This window comes from Micropterus dolomieu, linkage group LG08 (genome assembly GCF_021292245.1).
Source record: "Micropterus dolomieu isolate WLL.071019.BEF.003 ecotype Adirondacks linkage group LG08, ASM2129224v1, whole genome shotgun sequence".
In the NCBI taxonomy this organism is placed as follows: Eukaryota; Metazoa; Chordata; class Actinopteri; order Centrarchiformes; family Centrarchidae; genus Micropterus; species Micropterus dolomieu.
In genome coordinates, this window is record NC_060157.1 from 25,304,619 (window position 1) to 25,330,823 (window position 26,205).

General features: G+C 38.7%; 4 protein-coding genes across 7 annotated transcripts in view; 1 reads left to right on the forward strand and 3 right to left on the reverse strand.

The window, feature by feature from the left end:
- The first annotated feature begins 734 nt into the window (after positions 1–734).
- On the forward strand, positions 735–6,490 carry abracl (ABRA C-terminal like). Of its 3 annotated transcripts, none has more exons than XM_046057274.1 (3): positions 735–870; positions 1,840–1,905; positions 3,482–6,490. In XM_046057274.1, the coding sequence occupies exons 1-3, from the start codon at positions 792–794 to the stop codon at positions 3,658–3,660; spliced, it is 324 nt and encodes a 107-aa protein (XP_045913230.1). In that variant the 5' UTR covers positions 735–791; the 3' UTR covers positions 3,661–6,490. The 3 variants fall into 3 exon arrangements, with proteins under 3 accessions (XP_045913230.1, XP_045913233.1, XP_045913231.1); XM_046057277.1 differs by lacking the exon at positions 735–870 and adding an exon at positions 903–972; XM_046057275.1 differs by lacking the exon at positions 735–870 and adding an exon at positions 1,020–1,264.
- Positions 6,491–8,387: 1,897 nt separating this feature from the next.
- Positions 8,388–11,890, reverse strand: snrpg (small nuclear ribonucleoprotein polypeptide G). The gene is made up of 4 exons (XM_046057635.1): positions 11,750–11,890; positions 11,550–11,572; positions 9,649–9,773; positions 8,388–8,641 (listed from the first exon to the last, which is right to left on the reverse strand). Exons 1-4 carry the CDS (start codon positions 11,779–11,781, stop codon positions 8,591–8,593), a joined length of 231 nt encoding a protein of 76 aa, XP_045913591.1. The 5' UTR covers positions 11,782–11,890; the 3' UTR covers positions 8,388–8,590.
- An 851-nt stretch (positions 11,891–12,741) lies between these two features.
- si:ch211-148l7.4 (uncharacterized protein LOC563603 homolog) lies at positions 12,742–16,671 on the reverse strand. Of its 2 annotated transcripts, none has more exons than XM_046057269.1 (2): positions 16,462–16,671; positions 12,742–16,032 (listed from the first exon to the last, which is right to left on the reverse strand). In XM_046057269.1, exon 2 carries the CDS (start codon positions 16,000–16,002, stop codon positions 14,449–14,451), a length of 1,554 nt encoding a protein of 517 aa, XP_045913225.1. In that variant the 5' UTR covers positions 16,003–16,032; positions 16,462–16,671; the 3' UTR covers positions 12,742–14,448. The 2 variants fall into 2 exon arrangements, with proteins under 2 accessions (XP_045913225.1, XP_045913224.1); XM_046057268.1 differs by having other exon boundaries at positions 12,742–16,036; positions 16,462–16,670.
- A 1,454-nt stretch (positions 16,672–18,125) lies between these two features.
- The window catches only part of tbc1d22b (TBC1 domain family, member 22B), a 14,658-nt gene continuing 6,578 nt past the window's right edge, over positions 18,126–26,205 (reverse strand). Inside the window, exons 4-13 of the mRNA XM_046056609.1 lie at positions 25,353–25,520; positions 25,169–25,239; positions 24,714–24,842; positions 24,540–24,605; positions 22,584–22,698; positions 21,785–21,891; positions 21,630–21,705; positions 21,332–21,459; positions 21,018–21,113; positions 18,126–20,506 (exon numbers count right to left, since the gene is read on the reverse strand). Of these exons, the coding sequence (XP_045912565.1) occupies positions 20,378–20,506; positions 21,018–21,113; positions 21,332–21,459; positions 21,630–21,705; positions 21,785–21,891; positions 22,584–22,698; positions 24,540–24,605; positions 24,714–24,842; positions 25,169–25,239; positions 25,353–25,520 (1,085 nt within the window). The 3' untranslated portion in view covers positions 18,126–20,377. The remainder of the gene's footprint in view (positions 20,507–21,017; positions 21,114–21,331; positions 21,460–21,629; positions 21,706–21,784; positions 21,892–22,583; positions 22,699–24,539; positions 24,606–24,713; positions 24,843–25,168; positions 25,240–25,352; positions 25,521–26,205) is intronic.

The following is a 26,205-nucleotide window of genomic DNA, read 5'->3' on the forward strand; positions in this document are numbered from 1 at the left end:
ATGAAATTCATTAAGTAGGTGTAAGTTTTCGGACTGCTGAAAACTCTGGACTTTTTTGCGCTTCGATTGTTTTTCCTTTTTTTTGTGACGGGTTAGATTTCAGCCTGTGAACACTTGCATTTGTTTACATCACAGTGTGTTATATTTATGTGACACAATTGTAATATAACAATGCTGTTCATGTTACTTTTTTTGTTTGTATATTTATTTATTTATTTTTACAAATATCACATTTCTGCATTTCACTGCACAAACCATATTGCACATATTCGTTATTATTCTTCTATATTTATATGTTTTGTCAATTTTTATATTTACATATTTATATAAATACGAATCCTTTCTCATTATAATATGTTTGCACAACACAAATCTGGAGCAATGCACATGTAAATAGCTGCCCCATGTTTTTTCTTTACACATTGTCCTATTACTCTTTTATAACTTGCATCTGTTTATTCCACTGATATTTTATACATTTATTTATGTCAACTGTATGTTTGTCTGTGTCTAGCACCTGATCACCATAGCAAATACCTCGTACATATAAAATACCACTTGACAATATCTCTTTCTGATTCTGATTGTGGTTGTGTGTTTTATCCTTCCATTAAATTTCTTCCTTTTCTGTTACATACAACACCTTTGAGCAAATAAAGTGAAACTTGTGTTTAACATCTATGAACCCCTCTGCTCCCACTCACAGACTGTAAAAAGGTAAAGCTAGTCTGATTCTGTGAATCCAAGCACTTTTACAATTCATACAGTGGACGTTTCCGAGCAGACACTGAATGCAGCAACATTATCCACCGGAGCCGATCGATCAGCGAGTCGTCCATCATCTAATTAAAAATCAAGAAGAACTAGAAGGTAAATGTTCATGTTACATTTAAACTGGTTTATGTTGACTTTCATTAAATCGTTTATTAACTCCGTTCAGCAGTCTGAAACACACCAGTCCTCCCTCAGCAGGTAGCTTATTTAACGCTAGATGCTAACGTTACCGGCGAGCTCATGTCTGCTGCTCACTGGGATATTTTCTTTTGTACTGAAGTTAGGTAAAACATGTCTGAACTGTGGATTTTATTCTACACTTACGATGGACTACACATCACTATTACGAATGAACAACAGGATGTATTTGTGCTTTGCGTTGGCTAGCTGGGAGTGCTAATCCACCATTTCCGCATTAGTCCGCCCTGTTCGTGTTGTAGCTTGTTAGGTTGATCTGAATGCTGCACAGCACAAGGCACTCCTATCAAAGGTATTGCTTAGTGTTTTTGTGTATATTTGATAAATGTAAATTGCTTTTATATTCACGTAATGGGCATAACACCTGTTTTCTTGTAACATTACTCACCAATTTGGCAAAAGTGGAGTTACATTGCTGATAATAAACTATTATCGTGAGAAGGAATAAAAGCTAATATCATTTTCTGAATGATTACCTTCTTGTTGAAAATTCGGCATACACTAAATCACCAATTGGCTCTTAATTGTAATTAAATCATTTAATAAATTCAAGCTCAAAGGCGCACATAAAGTCAGTCATGGACATTTTATTTAAATAAACTCTGGCAGATTAAGCCTATACCGAATTGAGTGATGTACTTTTATCAAAAAGATCATATGTTTGAGAAGGCATCTACTTTTTCCTAGAAGAAACAGAACATGAAAATCACACAATTCTGAACGGAGTTTGGTTTGGTGGCCTCACCCTGCAGGAGGGTGGCATGTATCAGGGATACCTGCTCCTATCCCACAGTGTATTTGATGCTTTAAACAAATCAAAGTAAGCTAACAAGTCTATTTGTGTTTTTTTTTTGTTTTCCCTTATAGCAACTATGGATGTCTCTCATGAAATAAATTTGCTGGTGCAGGAGATTCAGCGGCTTGGCAGTAAAAGTGAGTCCATGCTATGAGGATGATGTGTTGACATGCAATCATGTTGATTGGTAGTTTTAGCTCACAACTCCTAATGCTGGAAACGTAAATAAACTACCAGGTCACACTGCCTCAAGAATATTTAAGTCTTCACAGCAGATGCAGTTCCACCTTTTCTCAGGAGTCAATGCAATTATTTAATATTTGGACTGAACAGAAAATGAGTCTCTCTATCGGAGGTCTTGTAGTAGTACATTCAAGCCCTCAGAAGTAGATATTAAAATCAACTTATTGATTAACACTCAGGCCTTTACAGCCTTTGTACTTATATTTACTCTTAAAATAACTCCTAAAAATGTATAATCTGCCTGTGAGCCTTTCAGTATCTCAGAAAGCTTTTAGACATTGTTGCTGCCTTCATATTAATATTGGGAATTTCAGACCGCTATGACATCTCCCACTTGGTGACCATAATGATGTGCCAACAAACGGGCGGCAAAATTGCAAAGCCACCTAGTTCGGAAGTGACTAATCAATGAGTTGATTAGCTGATCAAAAACAAAATAATAAGCAAGATTTTGATAGTGAATTTCATTTCATTTTTTAAGTTAAAATGCTCAATTAATTAATTGAATTTATTCATTCATTAATCTTTGGGTTCTGGACTGTTGGTTGGACAAAACAAGCAATTTGAGTATTGCCATGGAAGTTTTCACATTCAAGGAATTTGAATTGGTATTTTGGTGCAAAACGTTAAACATAGTAAGAAAAAATAAATAAATAAAAAGTACCACAAAAGTCAAGAAACATAAATTGAAGAATTTACAAAAATTTTTGAAAAACTACACATAATAATAAACAGAAGAAAATATCATCTTAGGCATCTAGATATTGTAATAAGCTAAATGATTTATATAGGTCGAAATAATAATCAGCATATTGAGTGATAAGAAAATAAAGAAAACTGTTGCATCCCTAAAGCTGCCATTATTAGTACAATATTATCATTAATTCAGTCTGTCGGGACAATTAAAAAAGGAGTTGTACACTGAACGTATTCAGTCTTACCTGCTAATTGACCACTTCAAAAAATGACACAAGAATAATTGTTCATTTTGGCTTTATTCGCATTTTAACTGGTGTGACTTCAAGGCAAGCACTGGGGCAAACATCAGAATAACTGGAGGTTTTCATCGTTCTTCCCTTCTGCCCCCGTGCCATGAATGCAACAGAACATGCAGCTCTTTACCGTGGTGTTTCTGCACTTATTTTCTCAGAGATTATCCTTCTCAAGAAAAACAGTCCTGACATCTGTCACTGCTAATGCTAACTAATCAGGTTATTCCTGATGAGCTGCTGCTCGTTGAATCTCTATTGCTTTATTACAATTGGCACAGAAAGCTGGAAAACTATTGAGAGAGTACAGTACAAACTGACAAAACGGATTCAAGGCTTTTCCCTTTCCCTCTTTATATCTTTGTGTCCTATTTACAAACAACTTTATGGTTCTCAAACACCTGGAACCACTCCAAAGACCCCGAGTGGTCCCCAAACCCCACTCTGAGAAGCACTGATCCACACTACTCTCTTGTTTCAGATGACGATGGTCAAACCAGCGTGAAGTTTGGCGTCCTGTTTAATGACGAACAGTGTGCCAATATATTCGAGGCGTTGGTGGGCACCCTGAAGGCAGCCAAGAAGAGGAAGGTGATCAACTTCCAGGGCGAGTTGCTTCTACAGGGCGTCCACGATAACACTGAGATTGTCCTGCTCTAAGAGTGAGGCCAAAGTTTGGACCAGATGGGCTTCTAGCAACTGTTCAAAATACTGAGCTTCTGCAGCATACCGGCTCGTCACTGAGCTTCTGTTTCCAGTTATCATCCTTCACGTACAAGGCTCAGTATTTGAATTCAAACCTAATTACCAAACAGATTAGATCGAACTCTACCAGCGGCAGCGGCATGGCTGCATATGATTTAATTTGATTTTAACAAGTCAAACAGAATCTCAGAGATGTATTTGAGATTTAATTTTAGCTTTTCAGGGGCTCAATAACGGCCACATTCATAATTTCGCATGGTAAGGAAATGTTATCTCTCTCTCAGGCGTTGCTGTTTTATCAACCCACGGGTCTGACATGTCATTTTGATAAACTTTTAAGACTATAAACGCACAAATCAGGAATGTAATAATTTGTGTAAAGCATTCATTTGGGTATTTTTACAGTAACTATCACAACCTAATGCCTCTTTTGATGGTGTCAGGGGAAAAAGATGCACAGAATAAGATACTGGCTAGATTTAGCAACTTTGACAAACTTCTTCAATTTTAATTGGAGTGCTCTGATCTTTCAATCTGACCGATTGTTTGTAATGGATACTTGGTTTTTAAAACTGCACTAGACAAATTCTCCATTTATCAGCCTCAAGTGACAATGAGAGACCTTTTGACTGAAAAATTATATGATGTGTTGAGATGTTTAATCTAGTGCAGCTTTAAAACAACGGGTAATGTGTGTCCACCAAATGGCAGTTCCATTTATTGTTTACACGAGCCATTTATACTACCTCTTGTGGACTTTGTAAGAAGGCGTTATTAGACCAGCGCTTTTGGAAATCTAAGAACTATTCCTTCATGGAAACCACAAAGACAAGTGCATTTTAAGAAAGACTTTTGCACCTTTTTGTACTCATTGCAATCTGCTAAAGTCGTTTTTATTCCATCTTTTTATAAGCGGTCAATTACCGATTGTTCACTGCTAAACAAACTCCAAAACGACTTGCCTTTCGAAAGAAATAGTTGATGAGCAAATGGCGAATGTATTTCTTGTGCAATTAGTATTAGTGAGTGATTACAAGGTGATTTGGTGCCAAATGCAAAATATAAATTTGTAATGTTTCTCAGGACCAAATCGACACAGCCAAAATATGTTTAATTATTGTCCTGTGGCTGAAATTAGGTGTCTTACTTGTGACACAAGATGTGCATTTATAGTTTTATTAGGTTTTTTTGTTGTTTTTATTTTACCATTCTTTGTTCTGTACTGTAGGTCAAATGATACTTGCAGATCAGGCGTGACCACTTCACTTCCCACTGCCAAAATAATCTCTTGTTATTGTCGGTTTAAGCAAAGCTCATTTTTGTTATTTCATTTTGCTGAAATATCATTGACAAACACTCCCAAGCTTTGTATGGAGGCCCAGAGTTGGCAAATTAAATAGAAAAATAAGACATTATAAACTATATAATCATTTGAAGAAATACGGACAAACTATGAATTAAAACCTGAAACATATATATAATATATATATATATATATATTTGAAACTCACTTTTAACTTCTTTCCATCATAAGTTTTCAGGTAGATTTTTTTTTTATTTCAAAATGTCCTTTTTTCCTAAAGTCCATTTTATTTCAAAATGCCACTGTTCACTACAAAGAATCGGCACTGCAGACACTAGCTATGTCACAGGCTGTTCACTTATTCATACCAAAACAACAGCCAATCACATAGCTGGTTTGTCTTGATTAACAAAAACTTGGTGATGAAACATGGCAAAAAATACATTTAGAAATAAAAACTGCTGCAATAAAATGTAAAATAACCTGTAACACAAACTCTTATTCTAAAAATAAGCATGATTAATTAGAATATTTAACAATGCAATGTTTACATTTCATATTTTGTCTGTATTTATTCATATAATTTATTTTATAATATCTAATTCATTCATTTAATTTTGACCACTTTGATTCTCCATAGCTCTGGTAAGGGGCTGCAGCTATTTGGATGTGAGAAATAGTTTTTGCACCAGAAAGAACAGCAAGCTCCAAATGTTTGCCTGAATGTAATATCTACTTAGCAAATGTTGCGTTCATCATACTCTTCCTACTTCTCATTACATTTTGGGCCTTTTGTTTACTACCATCAACACATAACGCTGTGTGAAATCACGCCTTATCTGTAAGTTTCAGACCCATTTCACAATGACTGCTGTTGTATCAGCCTAGTTAAATCTTTTAGGCTCAGGTGTTGGCTGATTGACTTGAATTATGTGATTCTTTTAAAAAAAAACATATAGGAGACTATTCACGTGCTTTATGATGGTGTTTTAAACTGCATTGGTGACATAGATGGATCAAAAAAATCTGTCAATCTAGAAAACCGAATGAGTTTAATCATATTCTGTTTATGAGTGAAATTGAAATGTAGCCTTGTAAAGATGTGAAAAGTCATGTGAAATGTAATCATCAGAATACAAACAATAGTCTGAGTAGAAGTCCGAAATGTTTGGAAATAACAGAAAGCAAGAGTGAGGAAGAAACATACTGCTTGCATCACTGTCATTTTAGATTATCCTGCTGTTGTTGCACTGGAGTGAGTTTAAGATGCCTTCCTGAACATAAACAGAACTGTACAAGTCAACAGTTAGGAAGAGGAGAAAGTTTTCAGAGCCAATACCTTGAAGCCATTTCTGTGAACCAGTGGGATGCCTGTATGATGTGTTCAAGTGCTTCATTACTGTCTTTTGTATTGGCAATAACACATTCCTAAACGAACAGTTCCTGTGACTATGGAGTAAAATCTACACTTGAAGCCTTGAACCTGCTTTGCTGTGTGTTTTGTCTGATGACTCTAAATCTTTAAACACACTTGGTAACAACACTTGATTGGATATACTGTATTTATCTAAAAACAATGCGTCGCACTGAGACTGATCGCCCTTCATTATTGCACGACTGGAATGTGTTGATTTTTGTGGTGACCATGGAAAAGGGACGATCTTGGAAAGTGCAAGGAGGTTATTGTTTTATTTTTGTTACGCCTTTTCCTCTTTATTTATTCTGGTTAACATTTAAATATACAGATGCTGGTCATATAATTATCATCAAAAAGTTGATTTATTTCAGTAATTCCATTCAAAAAGTGAAACTTGGATATTCTATTCATTCATTACACACAGACTGATATTTCAAATGTTTATTTCACTTAATTGTGATGATTAAAACTGACAACTAATGAAAATCCCAAATTCAGTATCTTCGAAAATTAGAATATTAAGACCAATACAAAAAAAAGGATTTTTAGAAATGTTGGCCAACTGAAAAGTATGAACATGAAAAGTATGAGCATGAACAGCACTCAATACTTAGTTGGGGCTCCTGTTGCCTGAATTATTGCAGCAATGCGGCGTGGCATGGAGTCGATCAGTCTGTGGCACTGCTCAGGTGTTATGAGAGCCCAGGTTGCTCTGATAGTGGCCTTCAGCTCTTCTGCATTGTTGGGTCTGGCGTATCGCATCTTCCTCTTCACAATACCCCATAGATTTTCTATAGGGTTAAGGTCAGGCGAGTTTGCTGGCCAATTAAGAACAGGGATACCATGGTCCTTAAACCAGGTACTGGTAGCTTTGGCACTGCATGCAGGTGCCAAATCCTGTTGGAAAATGAAATCTGCATCTCCATAAAGTTGGTCAGCAGCAGGAAGCATGAAGTGCTCTAAAACTTCCTGGTAGACGGCTGCGTTGACCTTGGACCTTAGAAAACACAGTGGACCTACACCAGCAGATGACATGGCACCCCAAACCATCACTGACTGTGGAAACTTTACACTGGACTTCAAGCAACGTGGATTCTGTGCCTCTTCTCTCTTCCTCCAGACTCTGGGACCTTGATTTCCAAAGGAAATGCAAAATTTACTTTCATCAGAGAACAGAACTTTGGACCACTCAGCAGCAGTCCAGTCCTTTTTGTCTTTAGCCCAGGCGAGACGCTTCTGACGCTGTGTCTTGTTCAAGAGTGGCTTGACACAAGGAATGCGACAGCTGAAACCCATGTCGTGCATACGTCTGTGCGTGGTGGTTCTTGAAGCACTGACTCCAGCTGCAGTCCACTCTTTGTGAATCTCCCCCACATTTTTGAATGGGTTTTGTTTCACAATCCTCTCCAGAGTGCGGTTATCCCTATTGCTTGTCCACTTTTTTCTACCACATCTTTTCCTTCCCTTCGCCTCTCTATTAATGTGCCTGGAAACAGAGCTCTGTGAACAGCCAGCCTCTTTAGCTCTTGAACAGCTGTCAAGTCAGCAGTCTTTTTGGTGATACAATGACCTTTGAGGCAGAAGCATCACTTATTCAGTGTGAAACATGGTCACAATGTTCCCTTCTGTTCCTGAGTTAGGGTGTTGAACAGCCAAAACGGGTTTTCTAGGACATTATGTCACAATGTTGACCTTTCTGATATAAAAGGTCATCACCCGGTCAATAGTTACCTATAAAATAAAAATACTTTGGTTGAGTGGAGCTCCATGAGAATTTACCTTCATGAGTTTATAAATTGCAAAACAAACCACTCAACCAATCAAATGTTCGACCACATTCTCATATTTAGGTTCATACTGTTGTTACCAAACAAAGCCAGAGGCTGCAGTAACATTTGTCAGTAACCTGTGATATGGTAGTAATACACTGTATATGCTAAACTTAATGCACAAACACAAATACAAAAGAAAAACAGATTTATTCACAAGATCACACATTCCAAAATTGTCCAAAGAAAACATCCCGATCAAGGGAAGTTAAATGAAGACATAAGACGACATGTTACAATTCAAAGAAACACATATGCTTCGCCTCGTTCAAACTAAGTAGTAACTAAAATGGATAGATGGTAAAAAGGGCGTGGGTGATTCAGCTGCCTCTCCTCTTATACTCTCTCCAAGGCCTCCAACATTATGATGCTGTTTCCCCTGATGACCTGTGAGAAATGAGACCACAGAGTTAACACACTGCATTTTTAAAGCAGACTTATTAAAAGGTTTCAGTGTGAAATTGAGATAAGAATGGCAAATAAAACTGCGAGGCTGGCGCTACTTCTGTTTTACGTGCCATAGGTACAGTGCTGCTAACCTCTGAGTGCAGCCAAAAGCTGGGTGACCTACACAATACTGTGCCGGAACATATTGTGTGTAAACAGATCAAGGAGTGAAGCTGCTGCCCTGCTATCATGCTGCTTTCACTACACCTTCTGTGTAGATGTAGTGCAAGTATATCTGTGTTTCCTGCTTTGACAAACTTAAAAAGGTCTGCTGTGAAAATGGCACATTTCCAGAAATGAAACAATGAGAGCTGTCAGAACTAACACGAGAGCTATCTGTGTAGAAAAGTGGTTCTTAATGCTGCTATAATATATCCTATATTCTTCTAAATGTCAACAAATCCAAGGAAAAGACCCAGACTAACGAGTAGATCCTTAGTATCTTTTAAAGTGTAGCCTGGATCACAGCTTGATATCTTGTCTTCCTCTGAGACATAAAGGCTCCACTGTTGATCAAAAACTATTAAAACACATCAATGAGACTCTGGTGCACTGGGTGACATGTTCCTTCATTACTATGAACCCACACTGTAGTTTATTCTGACTCAGTCCCACATGCACCATCCGGCTGCCACAAATACTCAGAGCTCCACATGTGGATTCATCTGCCGCAGAAAATAGTCCCCAACAAATGTTACAAATTTATGTAACGTTTTCTAAAAATGGTAAACTGCATCTCTTTGCTAAGAGCTGACCCATGTAAAATATACACCCCCCATGGGATAGTATAGGGCATAGAAGCATAAAGTAGTGTGTGTACCCCCCCCCATTGTGTGAATTACAACATAGAGCACCCAAATAAAGAATAAATAGACACAGCCCTGTTCTTTTCATGGGATTTGCTGACAATAAGAAAAATAATAAGTTAAGTCAGTCAATGTACTGACCACCATGCCAATGGCATTCTGTTGTCCTCCCGGGCCCATCTCCAGAGAGTCATCCAGCACCATGTTCATAAAGGGGTCAAACCCCCGCAGGATGCCCTGCACATGTCTGCCTCCATTCAACTTCACTAAAGGACAAAAGAAATCAGATTAATCTTGTTGCAAAAATACACTTCACTGTCAAAGGATTGCCTCTTGGGCTGTTTTTGCTTTATGTTAGTTGGGATTTCTAACCATCGATTAGCGTTTGACTGTTTCCTATCCTGACTGTAGGTTACAGTGAGTATCTATTATTTTTCTATGAATTGGAAACACCAATTTCTGTGTCCATCTTCTCTTTCATGTACGTTTTTATTTGAGCAAATGGCATTTATACAAATACAACAGTACAGATCTGTTTACACAGCCATATCGACATGCAGTAAATGGTCACAACATAAAGTGATCTTTTTTCTTCTTTAATTGTAATGAACTTGTATAAATAAGGTTGCGACATTAACGAATATTAAATAAGAAAAAAAAAAATGGCCAATTAGAATAAAAATAAATACAGGAAAAATGTAATAAATGCCACACAAGAAGAACAGGTCGATACCACCCTATCCCACTACTCAGATGATGTCAGAGGGGAAATATTACTCTTGGGTCACATGTTCAAGATAAAGAGTGAGAGATGTCCAAATCATGTCAAAATGAGGAAGTTTGTCCACAAGAGTATATCTTATTCTTTCTAAGTAAGGTCACTAAGCAACATCTTTGTGGTGGGGACTTCTTTTCCAATGTGTACAAGCAGTTTTTTTTGTCTGTGTCCATCTTTACGGTGAGAGCATCACACTGCAGCCAGCCACAGAGGTTTCCTTCATCACGTGCCACTACACACATAATATACAGTACAGTTGTTTAACAAACAGCGTAAGAGCAATTTATTTTTCCTTTGTTAGTTTTAACTCAACTTTGACTGGGAACCATTAAGCAATGACAGCATGTAGCCCTGACACCAATAAATGGAGCACTTAATACTGTTGTTATAATCTTGACCAGGGTAGCATGTCTAAGACTGGGGGATAATGGTTACATTTGCTTCTACCATATTTTTCATCCTTCCCTACAACCAGGAAGTAAAATCCTAACTTGAGGCTTAGCCAGGATCACTGGTTGGGATTAAAATGTGTAGCCGCTACACTTCTTTACAAGTGTACTTTTTATTTGTCAACATACACATGTATGTTGCGATATTCATCCTCTGCATTTAACCCATCCTTCAAGGGAGCAGTGGGCAGCTACTGTGCAGCACCCGGGGACCAACTCCAGATCTTACGTCAGTGTCTGGTCAACACACTGACTGAAGAAACCCAACATGTTTTTGACTATGGCTTCACATAATAGTATCTGCACTGTAAACTTTCAAGACTTAATGAGCAATATTCTCTATTCTCTCTACTGCAGTTATTATTACTACTTTTTATCATTACAATTCTGTCACATTCTATAAAATTTTGCCACGCTCTTATTTTGATATTTTAAGATCGTATACTGCGTTATATTCTACTTACCAACTTTCTATTATTATTATTTATCTTCCTTATACCTTAGTTTGCAATGTGAGCAACTGTACTGGGGATAATAAAGTATTTCCGATTCTGATTCTCAAACCAACGATCCTGGTTAAGATAACTGGTTTGAGAGGATGTGGCTAATTTAACTTTGTTGTAAACGTGATTTCAGTGTGTATTACACAACAGGAGGATATATTAGGATATCACCATGTTTAACTAAGATAACATTTAACGGAGATGTAAATTACGTATGTTAGTTAAGGTTAGTGTCAACACCCCAGAAGTCACACTGACACATCTGAAACAACCAGTTCATTTGTGCTTTACTCAGCTTTTAGATTTACTCACACGAAAGCTTCTTGTCCATAAACCTGAAGAAAGAAAAATAACATTAGCTTAAGTTACAGAGCACATCATACATAAACCAGTCAGCCAGGCTAGCTAATGTTAGCTTGTTCGCGTTACAAACAATGAAGCAGTAAGAGTTCGGTCATTTAGAAAACAAAGCGAAGACGACTTTATTCAAACACGCTCTTACAGCAACTTACTTCTTGAGCTCGGGTGGATGTGCTTTGCTCATGTTGTCTTTATTCTGTAAACGCCGACAGAGCCGCTCGTATGATTTTCGTTTCAAACCGCGGAAGGAAAACGTGCGCCGAGAGACCGGAAGTTCACCAGTGAACGTTCATCACGCTCTTTAATCTGCTACGTCCCGCACAGCGCCGCCACGCGGCCAGGAGGAGCAACAGGCGGTTTTATATATATATATATATATATATATATATATATATATATATATATATATATATATATGTTGTTCATGAGAAAACAAACATTTCTGCAACAACGAGTGGGACTACGTTTTGTTCCATTATACTTAACAGCAAAACATTTTATTTTTTAATATGGAGGGAAACATCTTTGCTAAAAGGGCTGCTATCCACTAGACAATCATCATTGTCATTCTGCTGTAGCTTATGCCAGTTGTTTTAAACATGTAATCAAATCAACAAACAGTGTAATGAACTGTGCAGATGGTGTTTGTTGCAGTAGGGCTGGGCAAAAATATTAGCATGATAAAAACGGGTCATGCTCTTCGATTGATAAATGGCAAATCATTATTTCTTTCAAGTTTAAAGGCTGATATTTGCTTCTGAGTGAAAAGTGAAGAAACAAGGTTAATTGTGTGATTAAACTACTCTTTATGGGCCGAACATGACAAACACTTGATGCCAAACAGTGGATTACTTCACAAATCTGAGGTAGAACATTAAAAACAATTATGATAAACAACAAAACATATCTTGATAGAAAATCTAAGTGCTAATTTGTTTGTGATTAAACTGAATTAAATTAAATATTTATCGATGACATATTAAACATTTGTTCTATTGTTGAGGAAAATTATATTGCAATAATTAGTTTTATTACCCAGCCCTTCGTTGCAGAGAAAGCAATTTCATGTGAAGTGCTCAGAACCTTACCCAGTTTACCAGTTACTGTCTTCACAATATCAGTATAAAGAACACAGACCAAAATATCTCTTTGTATTAAGTTTTAATTATGTTATCTATAAAGAGCCACAAACTGATTTACAAAAGATCTCGGAAAAGTGGAAGCTTCAAAACCTATTTAATCATTTCCTACATTTTCACAGTAGCACTTTGAAAACAGTAGCTGAAAATCCTTTAGAAAAAAACACATAAAAAAAATACTCATGTTGATCCTAGTCGATTCACCAAAGCGCACTTATCAAGCATCACAGCCATACTGAGGGGAGCATCAGTCTGTTTGCATAGCAATGTAATATCACCCGAGTACCTGCCAGCTAAAGAGACATAATGAAGGGCATTGTATTGGGTATTACTATCCATGACAGCCATTGGGTTTGTTCAATCTATGGATTAATAAGTACTACTTATGTCAGAACCTCCAAACACATAAAAGCGCTCAAAACAAGTGATTTCACTCATACCATGGGACTACCATGGCACCAGAGTTCCTGCCAAAATTATAAGAAAAAGAACTAAAATGCAGCATCTGACACATCTGACAGTAGTTAACTAAAGCTCTACAGGTGTCTGCTGTAAAACAGACTCTAGCGAACAAGATATCTCTGGCAGAACGGTGGTGGTTGTGCAGATGGCCTCCTTCAGGTAAGATGATCTTGATCCTATTGTCGGTACCTGGGCTAAGATCTTCTTAGCTTTAAGATCTTTTTAGGTAACGAGGCCTTGTTTTGTAGTGGCGTGTTAATGATAGTGAAATGATATGCCAAACTCTGTTAAAGGAAGCATACTGCTGTTTTTGCATGTTTTGGTTTTCAACTGCCACAAGTTTCAATCTATTTCGTTAAACTTTCAACAGACTTATGTTAAACCTGCAGTGTGGAACGTTTGTCTCCCCCCTTGAGAGTAAATACAGTAAAATACTGTGGAAACATGCTTATGATGTACAGGATCTGCCATACTGAGCTGTGGCTGTCGCTACTCTGGCAAACGAGGGAGCGTGGCCACTAACACAGTTTAGAGATATTTACCGGGCGGTCATTAGATTAATCCGCATTATGTGAACTTGTTTGGAGAGGGCTCGAATTTGGTAGCTGTTCTTGTAAATGTAAAAATCCCACACTCCAGCTTTAAGTCAAAGTTGCAATTTCTTTATGTTGTAATAAAGGTGAAATAATGAATAACTTGATGAGTGTTCTTTACTGGTTGCTGCACATAAATACTTGTGGGATACTCCAATATATCTTCTATTTTCAACATAAACATGATCCTTTTTGAAATGCTGCTCTGTAAGTGACTCAAATCTGAGAAGGTGGAACATCTCATAAGCACATGAACACAAAAATGTTCAAATGTATTAACTTGCAAGTGATGACCTTAAAAGGTTAACCAGCTAAATGGCCACTGTGATGGAACTGATTTAAAGGAACAAGTCGCTGCCTAAAAATGAACAAAAAGGTGAGAATCTGAAAAGAACTGTGTCACACTTTGGAAAAAGGCTGGCAGTAACGTATATTGGATTTATAGTAAAAGGGCTGAACAGAAAATGCAAAAACTCCAGTATGGTCCTTTAACCGTTCATATGTTGCTATGGATACCATTAAAGCAACAGCGTAGGTATAAAAATGCTCAATCAATGACCTGATTAATCAACAAGAATTTATTAAAGATGTCATTACTCTCCGCTCTCCAACGCCTCAAGGCAACAAGGCAGTCGCTGATGACATTCAAACTGAATCTCAGGCTTTGCTGGCCTGGTGTGTGTAGCCCTCTGTGACGCTGTCCTCCTCCACCCTGACTCGCAGGTGCTCCTGACAGTGTTCTAGGAAAGAGTCCAGTGCCGAGAAGCCCTGCTGGCAGGGCACACAGTGGTACAGCCTCTGCCGCTTCGAGCCGGGCCATTTACAGGTGTCCATCTCGTTTGTGCACACGCAGCACTGTCTCCTCTTCACGGACGACTGGTGGAGCTCCACGTGCTCCCTTAGCTGCGACTGCAGCGAAAAAACCTCAGCACAGGAGGGGCACGGGAACTCTCTCTCCTCCATCTCCTCCACTTCAGGCACATCTCTGCATCTTTCAGGATCAGTAACCTTGTTAGCTAATCTGGCCACCTTCCTGGGCCTCCCTCGACCAGCCTTAACAGTCTTGTCACCTCCTATGCTGGTCTTTACTTTATTTGGTCTATTTTCCGATAAGCTGGAGTCTTTGGTGGTACATCCCACAGACTGGCCTTTGTCTTTGATTGTGGTGAAACTTGAGGCTGTGTGCTGTCTGAAATGTGCCCTAAGTGACAAATGATGGACGAAGACTTTTCCGCAGACCTGACATGGATACACGCCTCCTCTCCTGCGCTTAATAACGACTGGCCTGGTTTCCCTCCCAACATTTTTCTCTCTGCTGTGCTTCTCTTTTCTGTGCAGGTACAGCTTAGAGGTGCTCCTGAAAACCATGTCACAAGAGCGACAACTTAGATGCTTCTGTTTGGATTTTGGACTTTTAATTGGTTCTCCATTCACGTTGCTAATCCCTCCTTTCCTTAATTCTCCACTAGCACCTTCTCCTTTGGTCTTTTGCCCCTGTGGAGCCTGCTCCTCTGCATGGTTGGTCTGTACATGGCGTTGCAGTCCAACCTCGGTGCGGAAGGTCCTCGAACAGAACTGGCAGACATTGAAAGCTCTGCTGCTGGGCCCTGGGGTGTCTGAAGAATCGGAGCGAGTGGAGTCTCCCTCAGAAACTGGCGGAGAATCATCTGGAAGGCTACTGGCATCAACTACATCTGATGGGGATGGTGGCTCACTACAACCAGCCTGCTGATGGTGCAGCAGAGCCTGCTTCTGGCTGAAGCCTCTCCCACATGGGGCACATGCATAAGGGCTACTGTCCAGGAGGTGAGGTGACTTGCCAGGATCTGAGGTCGTACATGCAGGGCACGGAGAACCAAGCCGTGACTCTCCATGACAGAGCTCACACTGGGAGGAATCATGATCACACTCATGAAGCTGTAAGGATGACCTCAGGGAGAACTCCAGCCCGCAGGAGGGACAACGGTGAGGCTTGGGTAATGTGTGTTTTAGTTCCTGGTGGTGCAACAGATCTGTTGCAAAAGGAAAGCCCTTACCACATTCTTGACAAACATACATGGAAAGGTGGGATTGCTGCCTTTGGTTTCGTGTGTGCTGTTTTGTCTCAGTCCGTGCAATGAAGCTGGCGAGCCTGGACAGTGTGTCTGCTGCGGTCTGGGAGCGGCTGAATGACTCCTGGGCCCTTGTGGTGCTCCAGCTGACTCCATCCATCCTCTTTCACCAAGCTTCTCTCCTGCCTTACTGACTGAGACAGAAGATGTTTGAGACGTTAGCTTGAAAACCACACCAATACAAGACACACAAAAAAAGCAGCGTTTAGTTAAATTGATGTTTAAGCTAAAGGGAACCAAGCTGCTGGGAGTGAAGTGCAGTAAACAGCTGGTCATGATGTGACAGGGAAAAAGGGGAAGTGTGCCTTCTTGTTAGCTTGTTACTCTCTTTTTGCTAACGTTATCGATAATTGGTAGCTAGGTTTGATTTTACAGCGACACAAAAGCTTTGTATGAATTATAAACTGAACAGCAAGATGTCTATTTAGTGAGAAGTCAATGCTACCACAGCAGCACGGTTTCTAGTGCGTGACCACAGGATAGCTTCGTGTTTGCTAACGTTAGCTAATTCCGCTAACATGCTATAAATGCTCATTTTCCGTTCACCACAACAGCTTACCGTGACTCTGAGAGAAACGCGGTGCGACGCGGGTGTCGTCAGCTGCTTTAATTCACACTCTGAGTCTTGTAAACGTCTGGTTTCGTTAATACAAACCACGGTGACATTCCTGCAGGAGTGAAGCTGAAGTTTTATGGGGGTAAGTTTCTCCTCCGAGCTGCGAGCTTCCTCCAAATCACGTGACCACTTTCCAAAACGGCCCTTGAGCCGCAGGCTGTGGTCGAAAGGTAAATAAAACCTTTTCTATTCCTAACCACTTTTCCTTGACCCAAAGCCCGTAATCAAGTGACATGGGGAGCCTTATTGTACACATTGATGGTACCTAGGTTTTCACAGTGTCCACTGAAGCATGTCCCTTTTCAGACAAGAACCGTAACAACAAGTTAAGATCTTCTCAAACAAAGGTAACAAGGTAAATAAGTTTTTCCTCACCTGTAATAGACTAAACAATTGCACATCTAATGTTCTATTGCAATGTATCTAAATTATTTTGGGAGGATTTTTACAATTGGATATGACAGTAGCCTAATTTGACCGTACCTGTGTTGACATGTATGTTACATTGGGTCTTATAATGGAGGACAGAAAGTTGGAATTTTTTATACAACCTGATAATTTAACGAAATATTTTTTCACAAATGTACATTCTTAAAAAACACCCCACATTTCACTGTTTTCTTGAAAGAGCAGTCTCTTTATTTAGATACAATGACATTTAGAGATAATGACTTGAGTGCACATATTACTTTGTGCACTCAAGTCAGATTTGTCATTTAATTGGACCCCAATCAGAGGTTAAAATGGAATGTTTTATGTTATGTTGGTTTTTTCTTTTCCGTTCATGTTTCCTTGAGCTCATGGAGAACATCACAAGGTCAAGGAAAGATGTGAAGGTGAATTTATCGGGACAACCGCAGTGCTCAGAGAATTCAACTGCTCCAGGCTTAAAAAAACTTTATCTACAACTCAAGGAAGATTAGTGCAGTGACAAAAAAGTAAGGTTTTCTGTCCAGCACAGAGTCAAGGAAAGGATGCTTGTAAAGTGTATACACAGGGTCCATTTAACCATCATTTACTCTGGGAAGTAACAAAATTGATGGCTGTTAAAAATAAAAACAAAACAAATAAGAATGAAACATTGAAATAAGGGAAAAAAGTTAAAATAGTTATTAAATAAAAATAAGGAATTAAGAATGTGGCTAAATTATATTCAGACATTTAAGTTTCCTGGCATGACCTTTGACTTTTTTTTATAAATTTGTTAAATAGAGAATTAATTTTTTAGTGCATTCCACAAGATTTAGTATGTTATGATGATATTGTTAACTAGAAATTAAATATGCTTGTTTTTCCAAGACTCCTTTTAACTGTATGGATTTGACGGAGAAGAAATATTTATGGTTTCGGAGCTCAGCTAATCATACAACGATTTCCATAGGTTTTGTCACAAGCATAAAACAGGTGCTCTGTTGTTTTTACATTTACAGTACGTGGAATTGTGGGACAGCATTCTCTCCTTCTTTCGTAAAGGATGGTCCAGTGTAACCTATGCTAAAGGAGAAAAGAAAGGAAGCATTGACGCACCTTTCCTTAGCAGTTAGGAACCTTTCTAAGCAAAAAAGACTATTTGACCACAACCACAGTTTCCAAATAGATGCCATTAGTTTGTGTTTCCCGTAACCCAGCTTTAATATATGATCAACACACAAAAGCCAAAATGTAGAATAACAATCGTTTAATATAAACAAAAAGTTAATATACAGCAGGTACTGTAATAATTTAATAATTCTTATTTTTTAGGCTGAAGCCAGCACTGACTACAGAAGCACTCTAAAACAGATTACCCCAATAAAGATTTGGCATATTATTGTTGAAACAGCATAAATACTTCTGAAACAAGTCAACACATTTTCAATTTATCAGCCTTTTAGGGTTACATATGTGACCTTAAGATAAAAACAGCATGGAGTGAACTATACCATTATGGTTGTGACACAATCAGTTGGCGCACCTGAATGAAGAAAACCTACTTTAAGGCTAAAGGTATACTGTAAGCACTCACAAAAGAACATTCAACATGTTTCAGAAAACAAAGAACCCAAGATTATAGGTGGCTTAACTGACAATGAATGAACCATAAATAGGCAAATGACACAGTGTTAGACTTTTCCAAAAACAAAAAAAATGATCTATTTCACAAATTTAAGTACCACAGTATCTTCAGAAGCACTTCACTGAATATAATGCCATAAAGAAACTTAGACTTCAAGCTATGGTTGAACTGCCACACTTCAGAAGGACTGAATAATTCCTGAATTAATTCATTCTTAATCACGCCAGATGTTTCTCCGTTCAATTTTCACAGCCTCACAAAGCACTTGCTTCAGGATGGTTACGTTTTCAAATGTGAGGCAAATGACCAAAGCAAAAACCTTAAAAACAATTCTAGGGCAATCAAAGTACCAAAGGCTAATGATTGTCGTATCTTTCAAAACATATACTGTGTTATAATTATCACTGGTAATGAAGGTAGATGAGTGGTGACGCACATATTCATGGATCGTGTCACTCACTGGGAAATGTCAACCTCACCTGAACCTTTAAGCAAATATAAAATACGAGTGTTAATGATGAGGAATTTATCCATGTTATACTTTAAAAGACATTACAAATGCTTATAACAAAGGCATCGTCATGTTGTCTGAGCTGCACCGTGTCCACAAGACTGTCAGATAGGATGGTGTGACTAATGTCCTTCAGTACCGACTAGCATCAGCAGAGGCTTTTCCTCTATTTAAAAATATCTCCAACCCCTTAAACGATTATTAAAATTATTCTAAACTGAGGAAGTTTTTAACTACTTGTTATGCATACGCAGGTTTTAACAGTGGTATCTAATTAGATACTTCATAGATTATAGAGATTGTTTATAAGACTTTAAAGACTCGTTCTGCATAAAGAATCAAGTTTGGTTAAATTAAGTCTCAGGACAAAACATAGATATCATTTATGCCAGTTGTAAGAGTGTGAATATGTGCCATCATCTTTAATTAAAACTCTATTCCAACTGTCTAAAATATAATAAAATTTAAATTAATCTTTGCCAGTTACAAAATGAAATTAGACTCCTTTCAGCTTACATATGAACGGGGAATTTAAAGGCTACATTAACCAAAAACTGGTTTATTCAGAGGCACTTAAATTAAAATTTTACCACTGATGACATATACGAGCTAAACCCAGGAGCCTCATTGTGATTTAAAATATTCCTCTTCAGCTCATAATGACCAAGAAGGCAAACTGATGCCAAATCAGTTTCTCCACTTTGAAAGTGAAACACAGTCCTGACTATTTGCTACTCTTAGGACATACTGAAATTCAACCCAAATTATCAGTACTGGAAACCAACTGACTGGAGTGAGAGGGGGTGGGCAGCTGGCTGGAAATGAGTTTAAAAAAAAAACAAAAAAACATATATATAGTACTGATCCCACAAACAGCCATCATCCCTTTATATTACAGCGTGTACATATCACTCGAGAGACAATCAATGCTGCATGGCCAAAAACTGTATGAGTAAACCAAGATGACAGAGCTGTGAGTATTTATACTGTAACAGTCCATTGATACAGCGCAGCATGATGGCTGCAAATAGTCTCATATTCACTGAGCTCTATGGGTGCACCATAAACCCAACTCCAGCGTGACATTCACTGGACTTCATTTTCACAGGATAAGTTTCGTGGCTGAGATAACGCGTGTCCTGGAGCTTCACTTGAACACGTCAGTCTCTTCCAGTTTACCTCAAAGACAACGCTTGATGTCAGGAGAACGTCAGATACAGTGGGTCCATCTAGTCACAGTCTAGTTTGATTTCAAATTAAAGTACTGTGTTTGCTGGGATGCAGCTTCAGGCCTATCTCTTGTAGTGGCTGGGTGCGTCTGCGAACATGTACTTGAGTCTATAAGCTTCAGCCAGGAGGAGACCCACTTCCTCGTTACCCCAATGGATTGTAGGAAGGTTTTGCAGTAGCATAAGAAGGCCCTGTGAAGCAACAGAAATTCATTTGAGACATTGTTTTGGAAGGCAGAGGTTAATAAAACAGCACATATTGCATTTCACAAATATACTATACAGTATGTGGGTTGAGTTAGTATGTCGCAAAGAAAGGCTATAATAATGTTCACCATCTTAGCAAGCTAACAATTACTAATTGATTGATTTTGATTGCCTTTATTGTCCCAGAGATTGGTTTTCAAACAGTAGTCACATCATAAAACAAATAAATAAATAGAAGACATAAATACATCTAAGATACAATAGATGTTATCAACATACAGTAAAGTTACCATGAGATATAAAGTACCATCAGTCCTGTCTTAGAGTATACTGTATGTGCAACAGCAACTAAGCCTACAGCTTGTTGTTTTCAAAGTAAAATATTTCCGTTCTATTATTTACATATTCTGTTGCACGTAGTCTTGCTGCCATCTGTTGGTACTGCAATCAGTATTTAGTGGTTACTTTCTCCGTTAAGTGTGGATGACATTAATACCTGAAAGTCAACCATGGAGAGGATTTCTCTGCGCCACTCGATGAGGAAAGCAGCACAGACGTACAGATGGAAGTGGGAGAAACCCTCTGCTTCAGCCTGTGGAAAACAGAACAGCTGTTTACAACAAAGCTTTGACCGTTAGTCCAAATGTTACAAGCAAAGGCAATCCACAGGGAGAAGAACTCATGAACCCAGTCAAGTTGACAAACTGTATAATGGACCATATCTGCAGCAGTGTGAATTCTTCAGGCCGCAGTTTGTGCCGTGTTACTTTCTATTGTGAAGGTTTGATGATGGTGTACACTCTGCTCTACCTGGTAGGTGTCCCAGAGACGGATAGTGCAACGAAGCGGCAGCTCCCTCATCAGCAGATTGTTCATCCACCGGAAAGCAAACTGCAGATACTCCACCTCATACTTTTTGAAATGATTGTGAATGTCCTCTGCAGACACAAACAAACACACATGCTAAAATTTGAGTTTCCTGTGAATATCTGTATCTGGAAGCAGCTGTGCAGCCTTCCATCATGTGTGTGAGCTCATAGTAAACACACCCAAAATAAAGCAACCTGAAACCTAATGTGACACATGACACTCCTCATCATCCACTTACCATCTATCCTGCTGACCAGCTCCTCTAAAGCTTTCACTTTGTTCTGGATTCCAGGCTGAGCAAAGGTGTAGTTGTCCTGAAAGGATTCCAGTTTGAGTAAACTAGCGGATTAACAGTAAATAAGTGTTTATTGAGATGTGCGTGTGAGACCAGACCTGTATTCCATCCAGCAGCTTGCTCATGCACCAGAAGCTGTCAGCCTCGATGTTTCTCTGGGTGTCCAGAGGCAGCGCTGCCACGTCAAAGTTCTCCACATCCTCCGCTGGAACAAAAAATAATAGTGATTGAAACAGAAATGGCCTAATACTCATAGATAGACTTCTGAATCCTGCTCTCTACTGAGGCTGGTTTGAAGAAATGTTGGCCTTGGGTGAGGTTGCAACGACGACTGCCCAGAGTTGACACACATTTATTCAGTGAAATCGCACTTTTTCTAGCTGAATTATTGTATACAGAGAAATGCAGGAGCAACAGCATGACAGGCTGTAAACTTTACAAACTGAGCCGTGTCTCAACATGATCTAATAAACTAACCATGATGAAAATAGAGAAGGGTAATGGATATGGCAACCACTGGTACAACCTCCAACCTGACAGTACTGTCAGAGAGAGACGCTCAATGGTGCACTAGGATTTTATAATTTGAACCATGACCAGGATGCTCACTCTTACATTCACTCACTGCGTGGAAATCTGATGTTTTTACATCGCAGATGATGAACAGAGGCATGAAACATGAGTCTTACAGGTGAAACACAGGACTAATGCGGGATGGTATAGGAGTTTAGTGTAGGACAGCTTTGAAAATCCTGATTCAAGGACAGCCCTAGTAACAACGTTGTAAAATACAGTTACATAAAAGAGGACATCACCAGGCAAAGCAGAAACAATGGATGACATCAGTCATTTTGGTCCAGCGTGAATATAACACATTCTTCCCCACTGGTAACTTACTGACAAACTCAGACAGGAAGACGACAAAGAAGGGTGTGACCAGATCGTTGATTCCCTGGACGTAACCGCTGGCTGGGTGACGGATGGCCCAGATAAAGAGAATGCGCTCAAACACCTGAGGAAAGAAAGACAACAACAAAATGAGTGACAGTCTATAATAGATTTGTTATTATTATTATTGAGTTACAGTATTTTAGGATTGTTTTAATTTGGTTTTTCCTTGACACTAAATCACACGCTCATTCCTCAGAATAAAGACAGGTCATATTAGAAGTTTCAATGTGTATATTAAGTTGTGCGTGTTGGAAACATAAACAGACGTGTAGAACAGTCACTCATCATTTTGTCATGTCTGAATGGAGGATTTAATGTAGTGTACAGTCCGACTCTACACTTCCATATTTACAGATAAGTCATGCTTATGCTGCATCACTTCAAATACTGACATCTGCATAAATTGCACATTTCCTTTCTCATTTCAATTTCAATTTGCTTTATTGACATGAATGGAAAAAGAACAATATTGCCAAATCTTCAAAGATAATACTACTAGGCCATCACGAATTCAGTTTTGAAGAGACTTATTTACTGTTCAATGGCATTATTTTGAGCCAAAGCAACTGTAAAATACTGTAATAACCCAGGCTGCATGCATTAGCTGGAGGAGAATAACATATGGTATAAATTATTCTTAAGTCAGGGCATAGTGGGAAATATGGTGGAAATCAATGTATCGTCCTTCATATCAATATGAATTAAATATGAAATAAAACTGATATTCAATGCAATAACCTGTGTTAAGCTGGGTCACACCAGAAAAAAACTCTTCACGTGTTATATAAATTCAGAATTTGTAATGTCATAATAAGATATCATTACAAAGACAAGTCACTGACTCACAGAAGGATAATGTTGAATATTAACAAAGAATTGTCGCCCTGCTCTAATTAGGCTGTGGTTAAACCTGATGACTGGTTTCTGGTAAATCTGGCCACAAATCTTTGGTGTTTTGAAAACCCACATAAAATCACCACATTCGAGGAACAAGCCATGCACAGTGAGCTTCCTTTTTACAGCACTTCCTCTGTAGTGTAGTAATCTGATGCAAGTTCTTCCTCAGCGGCTGCCACAGTTACAACACAGTATCACTTACAGGGTCACACTAGAAAACATCTAAGTGTACTTAATCCAAACAAGGGTGTGTCTCTGAACTCATTTGTCTTTATTCAACATGAGTTGAAGCTTTTTTCAGTGAGTCCTGGGGTCTGTATCACAGTACAAGCTTAATTAGTCTGGCTCTCCTCAGGCTTCACTGAGCCTGACATCGGTGATCCTAGATAAGATGGTAATCAACTTGCTCACTTAACAATGGCAGGGATGATCCAATCGAGCTATGGGCATGTGTAAAAAAAGTTCTTAATTACACTCAACAAAATTATAAATGCCAAACTTTTATTTTTGCCCTCAGTCATCGTGAGCTGACCTCAAAGATCTAAGACTTTCTCTATAAACACAAAAGGCCTATTTCTCTCAAATATTGTTCACAAATCTGTCAGAATCTGTGTCAGTGAGAACTTCTCCTGTGTCGAGATAATCCATCCACTTCACAGGTGTGGCATATCAAGATGCTGATCAGACAGCATGGGGATTGCAAAGGTGTGCCTTAGGCTGGCCACAGTAAAAGGCCACTCAAAAATGTAACTAACTTGGCTAACCCGCTAATCTAGCTTTATGATACAGCTTCACTTTTAATTTGACAGATGAACCAAAACAAACTCAACACAAAAATGCAACACAGGTTTAAAGGCAACAGTGGTAAATGACACAGAACCCATACAAGATTAAGAAGTACACAAAAATTTAAATCACCCACATGCACTTGGGATGAAGTACTGAGGTATTTGAATGGTTTGAATTTGAATGGAATTCAAAGCTCTTTAGTAGTTCAGATTTTACCTCTTGTACGACGGGCTGCTGGAACAAGGGGATCAGAGGGTTGGTCCTTGGAATGTCGATGTGGATCTAACAGGAACAAAGATTAGAGATAATATGTTTCCTTTATTATCCTAACGTCGTGTAGTAGCAGTCTTAAGGCTTATCTGTGTTCGTTAACTTGAACTGTAGTATTACCTGTCTATATGTGTCTTTATAGTGTTCGTCTGTTCTGGAGTGGTAATACTGCTCTATGAAGCCAAAGTATTCTTCTCGCTTCCTGTTAAGCACCAACTCTCTGCGCTCCTTGTTGGCCGGCAGGTAGCCCTGTCAGAGAGCGAGGAAAGGAGAGAAAATACAGAAGTACCAGTGAGGAGAAGCTTTTTTTTTTTGATTACATCAACAGTTTCAGAGGAACAGAACAGGCAAGCCATCTGAGATAAGAGAAAAGAGAGAAGATAAGGTTGCCTGTAAGTATAAGGCTTTCAAGACTGTGTAAGCATTTTCTAAAAAAAGGAATGCAACTGGCTACACAGAAACTAAAAAAATGTAGCTTGGACTCTGTTACAGGCCTTGAGACCAAACACTGTGCAGAAAGCCAAGATACAGAGCAGAACATGTGATATTGCAAAACTGACAGTCATGAGACTTACAGAGAGAAGCCTCCATGTGATTGGTCGAACTTCTCTTGGCATACCCGACCAGCTGTGCTTCCGGAGCTCCTCTGTAACAGCACCGAGCAACACACAAACAAATATAGAGACAGACAGCATATTCAACAGGCTGTAACCAATAATAACCAAGTATCTACACTATCAAAGTGTGTTGCTCTCCTACCTAGGTCAGTGTTGGGACTAGCCAGTAGCTGCTTGAATTTGTCCAGCCGGCTCTTCTCCCGTACCGTCATGGGTGGTGCCCCTGACGCGTTCTGGTCTGAGATGCGAGCCACTAGTGGGATGATGGGACGAACTGGGAGAGACTGCTGCTTCTGCAGTGTGGAGCGAACTGTAGAGGGCCACACAAGACAAATTTGAAAATGTAATAACATAGCCATACAGACTTTGTGAAGACTTTACAAAGTGTTTTTTGCAAACAAGGAGGAAGCACAATAATAAAACAACAAACCAAACTCCTGAAAATGAGACGTAACTTTTAACTTAACACGTTCCTTACTAAATGAACCAAAAAGGTGTGTAGTATTTAATCTTTTTCATGCATCTCCTAATCCTGGATTTCCCATGTTGTTGCCACCTTTACTTCTATAGTTAATACTTGTTATCTTACAGATAATGGGGCTTTCCATTTATATGCCAAAGTACCAGACAAGAATTGGAATGAAGTGGATTGTAAACTGTAAAACCTATTCATCAGTATCATAATTATGTGATGGGTATAAATAGGCGGAGGGATGACTTTTATTTTGGTTTGACCTTGTCTTAAAATTATTCTGATTGTACTTAAGAGATCCAGTCGGATTTATTCAATATATATAATTGAATGTTAATGTGTATGTGTATCATTTTGTTTGGTTATTCTGAGATGACAAGGAGTTTATCTATTGTCACCAACAAGTATTAATTTGGGACATAGCTCATTAGAGACAGACCACCTCCAACATTTTTAATGTTCTTTAAGTATTCATTTATTATGTCGTTCCTCTTGCCTTGCAAAATAGGACAACCATATAAAA